Source organism: Cajanus cajan, chromosome 4, assembly GCF_000230855.2.
Source record: "Cajanus cajan strain Asha chromosome 4, NIPB_CcT2T_4, whole genome shotgun sequence".
In the NCBI taxonomy this organism is placed as follows: Eukaryota; Viridiplantae; Streptophyta; class Magnoliopsida; order Fabales; family Fabaceae; genus Cajanus; species Cajanus cajan.
The window spans coordinates 7,876,293-7,892,760 of NC_138520.1; the positions used below are offsets into that span (position 1 = coordinate 7,876,293).

The 16,468-nt window shown below is 32.0% G+C and overlaps 1 protein-coding gene across 1 annotated transcript; it reads left to right on the plus strand.

Annotated features, from left to right (window-relative positions):
* Positions 1 to 6,825: 6,825 nt before the first annotated feature.
* Positions 6,826 to 9,076, plus strand: LOC109802511 (nascent polypeptide-associated complex subunit alpha-like protein 1). Its single transcript, XM_020363905.3, has 4 exons — positions 6,826 to 6,985; positions 7,640 to 7,721; positions 8,292 to 8,422; positions 8,523 to 9,076. Exons 1-4 carry the CDS (start codon positions 6,920 to 6,922, stop codon positions 8,853 to 8,855), a joined length of 612 nt encoding a protein of 203 aa, XP_020219494.1. The 5' UTR covers positions 6,826 to 6,919; the 3' UTR covers positions 8,856 to 9,076.
* Positions 9,077 to 16,468: the final 7,392 nt, after the last annotated feature.

Sequence of the window (16,468 nt, forward strand, 5' to 3'; positions counted from 1 at the left end):
TAAATTTTTTAACAAAAAAATATATTGAAATAAATATGAATATGATATATTCAAAGAGATAATATATATATATATATATATAAAAGGAGGTAGACTTTAGGAGTAAGTTTACTATATTTATTTCGTTTAATAACTCATATTTTACATTAAATTTTAACAATTCAATTGTTGAATTTAAAGTTTTTAAACTATAGATTAAGTCTGTAAATTTTTAAAAAATTTAAAAATTATTTAATACTTTGTTTCATTAATTAAAATTAATATATAAAATAATTTTATGATTATCCGTCAATTTAAATAAGACGAATATTAAAAGCTAGATGCACCATCTCTTAATTTAAAATTGAATCTTCCTTTAGCATTTCAAGCGCCTTCATAGTGTAACATTTTAAATAAGAGAACTAACATCATTAAAAATTGGATACAAATATCTTTATTTAAGTATGTCTTGGCCAAGACTTGGAGCCACAATCTTTTACTTTCCTAAAGTATTTGTCAAAGGAGCTTTCCAAGAAAAGAAACACTTTGGAATTCAAATGTTCATACTAGACCATTATCTTCTTTGACTTGGTGATAGAAGCCTAGTTCAGCATATGCATGCCATTTTTAACAAACATTTTCCAAATAAAGCTTTGTGTCATCTTAGCTAACACATCACAAACATATTGAGGGAACCAATGGATTTGCATGTGACCAGAAGGAATTAAAGACAACATTTCATATGTCAAATTCAACCTTGTAATTTTTTAATTCCAAGAGGACAACTTAAAGATACGATCAATAACTCCAACAAATTCTACCCTTTTAAGAAGTCCTTGAAAGACATTAAACTCGGGATGTTTTCCTAATTTTTCATAAAAAAGAAATATTAATCATTATTGTGAGCTTTTCCTCTCTCCTCTTTAACACTCCTTTAGATGCGTATGCCTAGGATTTTTCTAGACTCACCTTAATTTACAACATATTATGAAACCTGAGAAGAACTTGAGAAATAAGTTAGGCTTGAGAGGGTTTAACTTTTGCAAATAAAAGGACATCATCCACAAAATAAAAAAGATAAGAAATTAAAAGATCTCCCACAAAAATATGCATAGGAAGCCAATTATCACATTCTACTTTTGAGTTAATCATTGCTCCAAGTTTCTTTATGCATAACACAAAAAGGTATGAAGGATGATGATTCCCCGATGAAAGCCCCTTTGTAGGAGGGGGGAGGGGAATGCTTAGTCTTACTCCTATTCCACAACAAAGAAACAAATGTATAAAAGATAATATGCATAATAAGTGAGATAATAACTATTGAGAAATCAAAACATCTTTGAGTTTGATGAAAAAATTCTCAATCACCACGATTATATTCCTTTTCTTAGTCTAACTTAAAAATCACATGACCTTTTTCTTATTAGATTTCCCCATATGATAAATGGCTTCTTGAAGAATGATAACAATATCAATCGTCCCCTTATCTGGAATGAAGCTACTTTACAAGGGACTACTCAAGCTAGACAAAAATGGTCTTAGTCTACTTTAGAAATAATGTTATAAGTGATGTTATATAAAGAAGTAGGTCTAAATTCTCTATGAGTGGATGGATTATCCCCTTGGGAATGAGCATCGTAACAAATTCAACTAATTGAACATCAAAGGATCCTTTAACATGCATTTTGAACCAATTGCCATTTCCCACCACATTCCAAAACATTTTAAGAAAGATTGGTTGGAAACTATTTGGCCCCAACAACTTATAAGACTTCATGCTTATCAAGGCCTTGTGGATCTCTTCCTTAAAGATGGGTTGAGAGAGAAAGAGAGCCATTTTTTCCTTGTTGGAAAGAATGGTTAAAGTTGCACAAGGTATATCACTAGTAGTGTTCTTTTCACAAAAAAAAGTTGTTGAAAAAAAATTGCTTCCTCTTTAGAATTATGGTGATTGATACAACACTCACCACTTGGAAAAAATAACCTATGAATTTTGTTTCTCTTCCTTTTGACAAACATTTAGGTACAAAAGAAATAAGTATTTCTACTACCAAGCCAAATCCACTTCTTTATAGATTTCTAATACCACAAAGTCTTCTCTTAAAAGAGGACATCCTCATACTCCTAGAGCAATTATTGTCAAAGATAATAAAGATTAGCTAAGTCAACATGCTTTAGAGATGTTTGCGTTCCTTTTAGACGTGCTTCAATTTCTTTATTTTTAGCAAAAATATTTCCATAGACTTCCATTTAAACATAAAATAGTCATTCATAACATTATGAAGGGCTTGTGGAACATTACCTATCTCCTGGTGCCAAGATGTCTCCATAAATGATGTTATGAACACACGAAACAACTTGGGACATGGACGGTCTACCCTTTTTAAAAGAAACTTGATTGTTGCACCTCATAAGAATGAGATTATGATTTGAGTTTTTTTTAATGAGATGTTCCACTATGGTCTTTGAGAATTTATTTCTCTAGATAATTAAGATCACAAAATCCCGTGTCTAATGATGAGAAACAAGTCCCTCACCTCTACACCTATATTGCCAAGTGAATTTATTTTTTTTAAAAAAATATCCAAATCAATCATAATTGACATTGTTGGAAAAGATAGCCAAATCAAATAAGGGGTGGCTTCAATAAAATTGTTTAAGAATTCATCTTAAAACTTTTTTAAATTAAAATTTTTATAAATATTTTCAATTGACTCGTGTGATTTTAATCAAGTTTGGAATATGGATGTTAAAATATGATTGTGTAAGACATTCAATTTAACAACCAAACATGAAAAATATTCACATCAAGCAATCACAAAAAAAATTCAAGAAAGGGTAAGAAAAGTTTACACAAGATTTTATACTAGTTTAGCCACAACCACCATGACCTACATTCAATCTCCCAATCAACTCGATTGATAATTTCACTAAATCTTTATAAGCGTGAGAGTTTTACAATTATAACTACATGCAAGTTACTTTTGGAAATTTAAAGTAACCCACTTCTTGAATCCCAAGAAATGCTTTCGTAGAAAACCTACTACAAATAACATTATCCTCTTAAGAAACCTACTCTAGAAATTAACAAAGATAAAGGAATGATATCTCCTGGCGAACAAAATCAATTAGGTGAAAAGCTAAACCAAAGAATCTGCCATCTTCATGTAAGTTGATGATGACTTATACTTTCTTGATTCATAATATAAGATTCCTCAATTGATGAAAATTAGTTTTTCATGATCTTTTATAATGAATTTACAACTCTATATCTAACTCAAGTGTTTAGAAGGGTAAAAAATGAGTCACACTTGAGTTCTGAAATGAAATTCATGATATAAAATTTTAAACATGAAATAATTGATTATTTAGTGAGATAGTCGATTATTTTATTCTCATGAATTTGAAAATCTGATAAGAACAATTTACTTGATTATTTTAATGGATAATTGATTATTTCCAAATGCAATTATAAAAATAATCGATTATTTCCAAGCATTTCAAAAGTAGAGCAAACAATAGATTATTTTTTAATGATAATATCAATTATTTGAATTAAAAACTTAATGACTCAGAATTTTTCACTTCAATTCTTTCTAAATCGATTTAAACCTTATTCTCGTTACTCATAATCATTAACCATCATCTTATATGAAGATTATAATATAACTTATTGGTTTAACACTAAGCACAAAATTTAAATATTCCCAAAGTAAAATAATTGGTACAAGTTGCACTCTTAACAAGATATTTATTTGAACACATTTATAATCATTAAAACTCTTGAACTTAATCAATTGACAACAAAGGAGAAAATACTACGTTATTGCTTAAAAAAGATTAACATGTCATTAAAATCCCTAACGAGTTGCCAACGCTGGTCTATTAAACCATGTTGTTGAGCCAAGGATTCATACAATTGTTTTCTAATCACAAAGTCAAGGTAAACATACACTCTCATAATACACCAAGATATTGTCATAAAAAAAACTAAGAGTGATACATTGGGTCATCCAATACTACGTTCTAATCGCAAAATTATGATTTTTCTATTGGAGAACCCAAATACCATTAGCATGACCATGTGACTCCTTTATAGAAACCACAAAATATCCCTCCCCATCCCAATAAATTTGTGACTTGAAAAGGGAATATGAGTCTCTAACATAAACACCAAATTTTGTTTATAACGAACAAAGAGCTCTTTCATGTGATTTTGACTCGTTTTACTTACAGAACCCCAAACATTCCAAGAAAGAACTGAAAAATTTGAACAATCCATCACAAAGAATATAAAAAATTAGAAAGAGAGGACTCGCCATGTCATTCTTTAGTTCAATGGAGCCTCAATAGACAACAACCATGTCAACTACTTCATCTCCTGAAGATCCTCCTAGAATCACCACTGTCCTAGAACGCCTTGGGATTCAAATCAAGTTACATGCACCGTAGGATTTAGAGGTTCAGGTTCAGCAAGGATTTTGAAGCTATTTGGTCCCACAACTTCAACATCTATTACACTAATGTAACCATGTTCAAAAGCATGCTTATTTGCATGTTTAGACACATGTAAAGGGTTTGAGATAGAATTATGCATGCCTTGTGCCTCACCCTCGACTAACGTTTGACATCCAATTTTATTTTCATTAACCCCCAATCTTTATGCACAAGTCGGTTCTTGGAAATAACTTTATTAAGGTCCAAAACAATTTCTCCACGTGATCTTTTATTTTGGGCAACAATATTCTTATTTCATTTGGTTTTGAATTACCCATGTCAATATTGATCCCACCCTAAGAAAAAATCGCATTTGAAACCATTATTTTCTAGATCACGCGTCTTCTTTTCAATCATGAAGAAAACTCCAAATTTACTCCCTTCTTTAACAACTTTTCTTAAATTTTGATCCATTGCCACTATCTTTCTTATCATTATTAGAATGTGATTGCTTTTAATTGTGTTTTCTTGACTACAAGCGAATTACCATACAAATCTTGTGTACCTTGATTCTCTCTGTTACCTTTCCATTAGTCATGCATTAGTTGCATATTATTTGTTGCCATAACTTTTGAGATTTTCATTTTATGCATTAATGATGGTGTCACCCTCGCCAACGATGATGGTCTGGGACTGAACCCCCTCATTCTTCCAATGTTTATAGGTTTTGACAATATATGCCTAAAGAATCACAGCATTTACATATAAGATGCATACACTCATGTTCTACATTGAACCAATGGTCATGAAACCAGAAGCACCCAACTACTAGTTGGTTGAGATTAATTTCAATAAACCCTATAGCTAGCAAATCTTCCCGTGACAACATCCATAGTTTTCATATCCACCCAAATAGCTCTTAGGTCTTCCCACAACTAAGGCTAATGCTAGTAAAACATTTTTATTATAATATTCCATTTTGAGACTTGGAAAGCGAATCCACACTAGTGTGCTTTTGATCTCCAACATTGATGATGCAAAATTTGATGTCCATGGTCTCACTGCAAGGTACCTATAAAAGATCATCCAAGATCTTCTGGAAAACTTTTTCTCTTTATCGCTTGCATGATGAAACTTTACCAGGAAAAAAGCCAAAGCCAATAAGCCACGTTAAAGCCTCCTATTGATTTGCAGATAGCCTTCAACCAATCACACATTGTGAGAAAGCCTATTTTCCCATTAATTCAACAAAAACTGCATCCCTCCATGACAATTACAAACTTGCAAAAAATTCTTCATCAATGTGGCACTTGGGTTTGAGTCTATTGTCATCATCCAATTCCTAAGCAAATTATTGTCTATCGAATCAGTACCTTCCACACGTGAGGTAAGATGTTGTGAGCCTATAACCTTGTCTTTAAAGAGATTTTGACCATTGTATTTTGATCCCTCACCCTCACGAGGCTTCAATGGTGGGGGGCTAGTTGTGAGCATTCTTTTTTAATCACTATTTTCACAAATTGAACATATTATGAGTATTTCTTAATGGTCTCTTTCTGTATGTTACATTAGAACCTTAATATTTTTTTTAATATTTTTTTTTTGCTAAACAAAGACACAATATTATATATATAAAAAAAAAAAAACACAACACAAGATGTACCTGAAAAGAGTTGAAAAGTTTACAAAGAGTTAATGACATTATTTTTCATATATTACAATAATGTCATTAATAAAAACAACATTTTCTTAGTGTTTTCATCTCTTTTTAAAATGAAAATGAAAAAAAATTGTAAAATTAATGAAAATTATTACACCTTTTAGTTTTAAAAATAAAAAACTGGAAAAAAAATTTGAAATTAGTTTTTACAAAACTAACCAATCAAACAATTTTTTTTTAATTTCAAAAAATTATAAAATTTTAAAAACAGTATCCAAACAGGTCGTAAATTTATCTCTTTTCTATTAAATCTTGAACCTCTAACAAAATTATAATAAAACTAAAACATATTTAATGACCATGTTTACATTATATGAGCATGGGGTGTATTAGATTAATTTTTCACTTATATTAATCACAAACGAGAGTGTGATAGTAAACAAAGATATAAAGATTTAATCTAATGCATAAAAAATAGTTCATATTCTAAAATACACGTATTAAAATTTTGTTAATGAATAATTTATACTACATATAAATGTTTATAAAACCTTAAAATCTATCCTAACTCTAGTGAACTCTCAAGAGCACCTCACCTAAACTTTGAAGTGAAAAAAGAAAAAAAGAAAAAAAGAAAAAAAAAAAAGAAAAAAAAGGAGGGTGTGGTAAGAAATGTGAGAGTGTACACGAAAGAAAGGAAGCATTGGGCTTTATTCGGGTCAACCCGAATGAGAAGTATAAAAGCATAGTTCTAGGGTTTTAGGTTGTTGGTCGTGTTGTTGTATACTATTAGTATAGCAGAATCCACCTGTGACAGCGTAGCAGAACACCAAACATATCGCTATGACTGCTGAGACCCAGACCCAAGAGGAGCTTCTTGCGGCGCACCTCGAACAACAAAAGATCCATGTAACATTCCACTTCTTCATTCTCTCCTCTTTCCTTTTTTAATTTTAAGGTCCTTTCAAATTGGTATAAAAAGTAATTCGCTTATGTTTGATTGTCTTCAATGTTTTCTTCCAGAAGTTAACTGATTTGTGACTGCTGGGATCTAAAGGACTTTGTTACTGTTAAGGGTTTGTCTTTGATATGAAGATTTTAGGTTTTAGAGTACTTTGTAATTTCTAACTAGTTTGCCCCCTTGGTTTGATCTCAAGTCTTCTTCGAATTCAGTGGCTCACTTTAGATTGTTCATTAGAGTTTCCACCGGTATTACTAAAAGTAGAGATTCGGGAGAGAGTGGAAATTACAAGGATTCAATTGGTTTTCTGGGGATTTTAAATGTTAATGTAATTTTTTTTAATGAAAATAAGTGTATGATTTTCAAATCAAAGGTAAGACAACAACTCAAACTTTTGAAAAGAATGGAGACTTAGTTTTTGATTTGAAAATTAGACTTTTCAGAACCTGAGTTGATTGATTTTCCACTCGGGTGTTTTCTGAAGATTGCTAAGTATTAGTTAAAAGTTAGCTACATAAGAACTTGTTCACTCGACTTATTTATTGGCCTAATATTTGCTTTGTTCTCTAATATCTTGAACTTTTGAATAATATCTTCTGTAGGATGATGAGCCTTTAGTTGAGGATGATGATGATGATGACGAGGAAGATGATGACGATGATGAGGATGATGACAATGCTGAAGGTAAGTTGGCAAATAATATTAACTAGAGTGGTACAGATGACATGCCCACCACTTCCATTCTTGCATTGGGCAGATTTTTAGCAGTGTTTCTCACTTCCTCCTATAGTTTGGTTGGAATTATTATACAGTACATAGAATGTACATTGTCAATAAGATTGATTAATCCGGCTTGCTTTTTTTCCCATAAAGTGTTCTATTGTATTCTTTTTAAATTAAGAAATTGGCTCTTGAAAATTTTGGTCATTATATCTGAATTTTATTTTCTTTATCTTGGACCTTGTATAACAAGGTGCTAATCGTCCTGGTTCACAAAGTTCAATATTGTTTTTGATAAAAAAATTTAATGTCAGGAATTTGAATTTTTTCTACCTATAATAAGTTGAATGTTTTATTTTAATCTGTATTATAGATTAAAAATGAAAAGCTATGGAGATTGTGTCAAACCACTGTTCTGTATAACTCAGTTAATTTTTCACTTTATTTATTTACTTATTTTTTATTTTTACATGAATTGAAGCTATAATGATGGATACAATTCACTGTCTCAGAGCAATTTGTGTTTCATTGCAGGTCAAGAAGGTGATGCATCTGGTAGGTCCAAGCAAACCAGAAGTGAAAAGAAGAGTCGTAAGGCAATGCTTAAACTTGGAATGAAACCTGTTGTAGGTGTCAGTCGTGTAACTGTCAAGAAAAGCAAGAACGTAAGCATTTGACATATCTTTTTTACTTTTGACTACTTTTTTCCATTTTTTACGTCTAGTATGTTTTGGTCAAAATTGAATTTTGCTTTTGTTTTTCTAGATCCTGTTTGTTATCTCAAAACCAGATGTTTTCAAGAGCCCAACTTCTGACACATATATTATATTCGGGGAAGCTAAGATTGAAGACTTGAGCTCACAGTTACAAACTCAGGCAGCAGAGCAATTCAAGGCTCCTAATTTGAGCAATGTGGGAGCGAAGCCTGAACCCTCTGCTGCTGCTCAAGATGATGAGGAAGTAGATGAGACTGATGTAGATCCCAAGGATATAGAGTTGGTAATGACTCAAGCTGGTGTGGTAAGATCAAGAGCTGTCAAGGCTCTCAAAGCTGCCAATGGTGACATTGTTGCTGCCATTATGGAGTTAACTAATTAATGGTCAGATTTGGCAGAATTTTAGAATTTTCAATATGGAGCTATTTTTCTGTTAGTTGAAATTTTTGCTCTCTTTTGGTTTGATAAGTGGTTTGCGAATATTTACGTTTGTTTTATTCTATTTTCTGAGTAATTGTCTGCATAGAAGGAAAAAACTATCGACTCATTCCCTACAATTGTATGTTTAATGCCAAGAAGAATGACAGACATAATTAGCAATTATCTAGTATCTATGTTACTAGAGTGCAAGCTTATGGTACTTCATTGTATGATTTATAAACAGGTGTGAAATGTTCCTTGGCACCATAAGCAGGCACAAGTAAGAAATGGCTAACGGTAGCCTGTTTTCATGACATGGCCACAGAAATTGTGGTTCTGGCAAGGTACTTCTTTTAGTCAAGCTTAACTTCCAATGACATGGCCACAGCAATTGTGTCCAAACAAGAGTTTTAAACCTTTGGCCAGGATAGATAAATCATTTACGGGGGAAAAGGGTATCATAAAATTAGTTTTCCAACGGGTGTTTTCTAGCCATCATAAAATTACTTTGGTCACGTCTTCGAATCAGCAGAATTAAGTTGACAGAATCATGACACGTGTTATGCCCCATCAAACAGTGAGAATCATTTATGGAACAGTTTCGACAAAAGTGAGGAAGCCAAAAGATAGATATGAAAAGATGTTCATCCAAACTTGAATATAATTAGATACTAGTTTGGAAAAGTTTTTTTTTATTACAAAATTTATTTTTGGTAGAGAAGTTATAGTTCTTTTAAGCTTTTATTAGAGTGTTTGGTAATCATTATGGACATGATTTTCAATGTCAAATCCAACGCTCCCGGTTATAGGTTTTGCGTCATGGACTTGAATTTATTATTTGATCCACCTATTAAACGTATATCCAAACACAAGCTATCTAAACAAGCTTTAGTCAAAGAGCTACTCAGGCTTGTGGGATGTTCATTGTTGTAGTCGACGTTGGTGAACTGCTAGATCTACTGCTCCATTAGTGCTACAATTAGCCTGAGAAGGAAACAGGTTCTGCTTGGAACCGCTACTATAATTGCTTCTACTTCTATTTACATTACTAGAACAATGGTTACTTTTCCTTATAGGTGGTAATTTCTTGTAGCAAACAAAAATCAGTTCAAATAATCGTTGCATACTGGTCAGTATAAATAAGCCTAAGTAGACAATGTGCACCATATCATTTAAGCTACTAGCAAGACCCTCGTTATTACAAGCCATATTCCTCCATCGCAGGTTAACTGATCCATATCATTTAAGTTCCTATTCCAATGAGCGTTTCTGCTACTTGACACCTCCTTCAGAACCTCAAGAATAATTGCAAGTCTCCCTGTTATCTTTAACTGTGTGTGAAAAAAATGTTTCATACGACAAATTGTGTTTGTAATGATATTAGATTCAACTAATATTTTGACAAGAAAAACACAGGAGTGCCGAGTATTGTAGGAATGAATGTGTATTTGTTAGTGACGAATATAAATGAACAATTCTTACCGGCTAAGTTCGACATTAATAGTTAAGTGAGTTCTTGCTAAGCTGGACTAGTTAAAGGGAATGGTTTTGGTGAAGTGTGATTCGGTTCGTGCCGATGATAGTTTTTTAATAGCTTAATTCATTTTTATTTTAAATATTTAAAATTATCAATAAGTCCTTTTTAAGTAAATTGGTTAAAAAAACATGTGAGTATCTTAAACCTAAATCTGGTATCTAATGTTACATAGCTCCTTCATATGGTGCCAACCTAGTGACACACTCACATTTTTTAAATTCCAAAAAATTGTTTTGAAAGAAAGGTTAGGTAAGAGTTTTATCGAAGATGGTTTTGGTGGAACATTAAGTATGCAACAATGGTTATTTTCCATGGCGTGCATTGTGATCCTAGAGTCTATACAAAACCCCAATCCCTCTCTATGATCTATTCTAGACTTCTTCCAAGTTGAATGGGGCGACCTAGGGATGGCAATGGAGCCCCAAAGGGGCGGATAGTAGTAAACTCGTCCTCACTCTGCTAGATAAAAATTGACTCCATATCAGCCTCATACCCGCACAGGTATCTGTTAAGCGTGTATCTATAAATTTCTTGAATATCCGTGGATATCCATAGATATTCATAGATATTTATAAAGTTTTTTAAGAAATTAAAAAAATTATATTATAAATAATTTTAAGTTTATATTTAATGTCATTGAAATATTAAAAATAAAAATTTAATGTTAATTTTGAACTTGTAATTAACGTTAATTTTGTTGAAATAATAATAAAAAAGTAAGATAATCAATAACTTAAAATACATCAATTTCACTAAGCATGACATTTTAACCTGGTCTCGTAGGTACCGTCTGACCCCGCCCCGATTTGGACGGGAAAAACCCGTGTTGACCGGGTTCGGGTTCGGGTTTTCCCCCTTGGCAAAATCGGGGACGGGGATGGGGGCGGGGGCGGGGCACCCATACCCACCTCCGTCCCCGCCCCGCTTAATAATGTAATTACAAAACTACCCTTATATACATATATAAACCAAAATTAGAAATCCTAGCCTCATTTTTAGTCACAAAGTTCACCTCACACGGCAACAGGCCAACAACTCTTGCCTCTTCATCTCTTCATCTTTCTTAGAGTCACGAATGCAAGCCACAACTCTCTTTTTCATCTCTTCATCCTGGCTCAAGTGGGATTGAGTATGTTTGGATAAATTGCTGTCATTATTGCCATATTTTTGTGATATTAAAGTTATTTTTTTGCTTGATTCTTCTATTTTTTCTTGTTTAGAGAAGTTGAATCTTCGTGACTTTCCACAGATCACTTGCTTTTACCCTCAATCGTTCACTCTGGAAAGCCCCACGTTGAAGTTATTTCAAAGTGATCATCCCACGTGTGAGGGTGAATATGGGGCTGCTTCAGTTAATTACATACTTCGTCTTATCTCAAATTTGAAGGTAATAGCAGAATCTGCACTCCCAATTTATTTGTAGGAGGTTGTGTGCGGGATCTTAAAATTACATGATGAATAATATATATTAACTGATTTTGCACGTTATGAGAACATTTTCGATTGGTGCTGGTACTCTGTTGTTGGGTTAGTCAAACAGGCTATGTGAGAGTATCTTGAATTTTGTCCGTTTAGGTTATTTCTTTATCTTTCCTTATCTTTGACAAAATCTGCATATCAGAATCTTGACTTCAAATCCTTGACATTTTAAAATCTTTACATTGAAAATGATGTTGGTAGTGCATATTTGTTGCACACATGTTATGTTATGTACAAAATTCATATTATGTTAGGCTTTTGCACGGGAAACACCCCCAGTTTTCTTGTTCCATTTTCTTTATTTTAAGATATTTGTTTCCCTCTTTTTGTCTTTGTCATCTTTGATTTCTCATATTTAGTAGTTATTTTTTAAAAAAATATTCTTAGGAATATAGTTTTTTTGGGTTATTTTTATTTTATTTTCTTATAAAAAGGGTTCTCTTAGATGGATAAAGACAAACTATTTTTATTATACTTACTGCACCCAATAATAGGAATGCCTCACATACTAGTTAATTGTTGATCTACTAAATAAGAGCTCTAGTAAATAATTTATAGTGCAGTTAATTTATTTGTATAACTATTATAGTGCAGTTTTTATAATGTAGTAAAGTGAATGTATTTTTTTTAATACTTTTTGACAGATTTTTTTAAAGAAAGTAATGACAGATATTAATATGACACCAGAAAGTACACCTCAATCAATTCCAGAAGGAAATCGTGATCCTTCAAGTGTTGGTACTACTCCTACAATTAATGAACATGTTCAAACAATTGAACCTCAACCTCAAGATATAACAGGTGATAATATGGAAGAGACAAGTACACAAATAGGGGCAAGTAGGCTTAAAAGTGAGGTTTGGAAGCATTTTACAAAAGTTAAAGTTAATGGAGAAGACAAAGCTCAATGCAATTATTGTAAGAAACATTTGGGTGGAAAATCAAAAAATGGAACAAAGCACTTATGGCAACACATGGAATGTTGTGTAACTCAAAAGATCGCGACGAGAGGAAATAAAGGACAAACATTTCTTACGCACAAGGTCATGCAAGGCAAGCAAGAGTTAGGTACGGGAACTTATGATGCAGAAAATGCAAGAAGAGAACTTGCATATGCAATCATTATGCATGAATATCCACTTGCAATTATGGATCATCTTGGTTTTAAGAGATATTCAACTGCTCTTCAACCATTGTTTCAAGTTCCTAGTAAAAACACAATGAAAAAAGAGATATTTAAAATCTATGCATTTGAGAGATTAATTGCTTTAAAGTTATTAATTGCTTTAAAGTTGTTGGATAGCCTTCAAGGAAGAGTGGCTATTACACCAGACATGTGGACTTCAAGTAATAAAAAAAGAGGATATATGGCCGTCACAGCTCATTATATTGATGGGAATTGGAACTTGCAAAGTCGTATTTTGAGGTAACAGTTTTCTTTAACTTATTTGCACTACATATTATTTGTCATGTAATTATTTGTATGATAAATTGATTTAATTAAAATTTTATTGTGTTAGGTTCATTAATGTTCCCGCTCCTCACTCAAGTGATAAACTTTGTAATGTATTAGTTGACTGTTTGATGGATTGGAACATTGACACAAAGTTATCCACTATCACACTAGATAATTGTAGCACAAATGATGCTATGATTGAAAAAATTAAGGATAAGTTACAGTTAAGCACTTTATTGAGGGATGGTTCTTTGTTTCATATGCATTGTTGTGCACATATCTTGAATTTGATAGTAAAAGATGGGTTGGAAGTGGTGAAAGATGGGGTAGAAAAGATTCGGGATAGTGTAGCATATTGGACAACAACTCCTAAGAGAAAAGAAAATTTTGAAGAAACAGCAAAACAATTGAGAATCCCTTACAATAAGAGTTTGGTTTTAGATTGTCCAACTAGATGGAATTCGACGTACAAAATGCTTGAAATTGCCATATCATATGAAGATGTGTTTAGTCGGTTAAAGCAACGGGAGGCTCAATATACATGTTTGCCTACTACTTTACAGTGGCAATTTGCAAAAGACGTGTGTGGAAAATTGAAATTTTTCAATGCTATCACTGAATTATTTTCTGCTACTAAGTATCCAATTGCTAATATGTATTTTCCAAAAGTTTGTGAGATTAAATTGGCAATAGGTAAATGGATAATTTCTCCCAATGATTTGATTCAAAAAATGGCAGAAAAGATGTTGACTAAATTTGAAAAATATTGGGTTGTGATTCATGACATAATGGGAGTTGCAACTGTTTTGGATCCTAGATATAAAATGGAGTTGCTTGAATACTATTATGAAAAGTTGTATGATCATGAATCTTTTTCTCAAGTTAGGATGATTCAACAACTGTGCTATGATTTGGTTTCTGATTATCAACTGAAAATGAGTAAAGATTTAGGTGGTAGCTCTCCAACTATTGATGGTAGTAATGTTGGTAATGATGCCTTATCTGAGTATGATATATACATTATGAGGAAAAAAAGAGCTAGAAGTTCTTTTGTTAAAACAGAGTTGGACCATTATTTAGAGGAGGATGTTTTACCAAGAACTGCTGATTTTGATATTTTGATGTGGTGGAAGTTGAATGGTATCAAGTATCCAACACTCCAAGCAATTGCAAGGGACATTCTAGCTATTCCTATATCTATAGTAGCTTCAGAATAAGCATTTAGCACTAGTGGTCAAATTTTAAGTCCTCATCGTAGTCGACTTCATTGGAGCACTTTGGAGGCCTTAATGTGTACTAGAAGTTGGTTATGGATAGTTGAAACTTCTGGTAATGTTTAAGATAATACATTTAAAAATTTATTAAATGTTTGTATATTTTTATTTTATTAACTAATTTTTTTTACTATATTTGATATTTATAGGTTATGAGAATTCTAAAGTAATCCATGAATTTCCTATTTTACTTGATGAAAAAGGATCGGATGATGAAGGTAATGTTTTATACTATTTATTTTAATGAGTTATTTACTTTACTTAACACTTTTATAATTATTTTTTTAATATATATTAAATATTTCTTTTGTTTTATGTAGATGAAATGATGGAGGATAGTGACATTACTTTCCATTTGGAAGATGATCAATAAATGAAAGATGTATGATGGAATGATGAATTGGAATTGCTGCTACTTTTTATTTGTATTTAATAAGTTTAAATATTGTATTTTTTCTAGTTGCCTTGGTCTTTTTTTTTTAATGAAAAAATGGTATTTTGTAATTTTGTTAGATTGAGACAACTTTATGATATTACTATAAACTTTGTTGAATTGAAAAATATTATATTTCATTATAATTAGAATTTATAAACAACATCTACGTACAAAATGCATAACAATACTAGCAAATATGTTGTGCCATTTATATCAAATTATCAATAATTTTGATGTCATAATTTCATATAATTAGATATAATAACAAAATATATTAAATATTATTAAAACTGTTTGAGAGATATTTTGACCAAAAGGAATGTAAAAATTTGTATTATTTTGCTTTTTCTTTTATTTTTTAATTTTTTTATTATTTATTAAAAATAGAAGAAAAAAAAATCCAAGAGCGGGGGCGGGGGCAGGGCGGGGAAACCCGAACCCGGTCGAGGGCGGGGATGGGTACCCAAATTTTACCCTTAGCGGGTATCGGGAGCGGGGGCGGGGACGGTTTAAACCTATGGGGATGGGGGCGGGGAACATAAAACCCGCCCCGTTGCCATGCCTAAATCACACAAGTAAGTGAAAGTCTTATATCACAAAGTTACAATAATTCAATCTCATAATGTGTGATGACTAATGTGTGAGCTGTGCGGCTATGGAAAAAAAATAAAAGGAGAGAGTGTAGTTTTAGGGTTATGTGGTATAAGGATAATTAGGATATTTAAGAAATATTATTAAACGATTACCCGCGGGTATGGGTACCATCATACCCGCCTCCGCCCCGTATAAACGGGTAAAAAATTATTCATCCCCGTTATCTGCGGGTACCCAATTAGCCTATCTATTTATTATCCGTAGCGGATTTTATCCACAGATACTCACGAGGACAAGTATTTTTGTCATCCCTAGGACGACCACATGAAAATTGCATAATGCAACCCTAGGTAAATCAAATGTTTGAAATATAAAATAAAATAATTTACATTTAATACAATTATTTCAATACAAAAATATGGAAGTAACTATTTATAAAATCTCAATCACTCGTGGTCCATATTAAACGCACAATTATGTGTGTTACAAATGGAAGGCCAACCATTAAAAAAATTACTTCAAACAAAAAAAGTTAGGTGACACAGAAAATGTTAGTTAAATTTGCGTTTTCGTTTGTTGACTATCCTAGTTTGGTAAATAATTTCAAAAGGACACTAGTTTGGTAAATAGATTGTAAACTAATCCCACTCTAGTCAGAGTCGAATATACAAGGTTTAGACATAAGTTTTAATTCATAGCTTTTTACAAGAGAGAAAAGATGGAACTTGAAGGCTCAGATAAATAGAAAGATTTTTTCAAGAAGTTTTTCTAAAGTCTTAAACATTATGATATTTATATG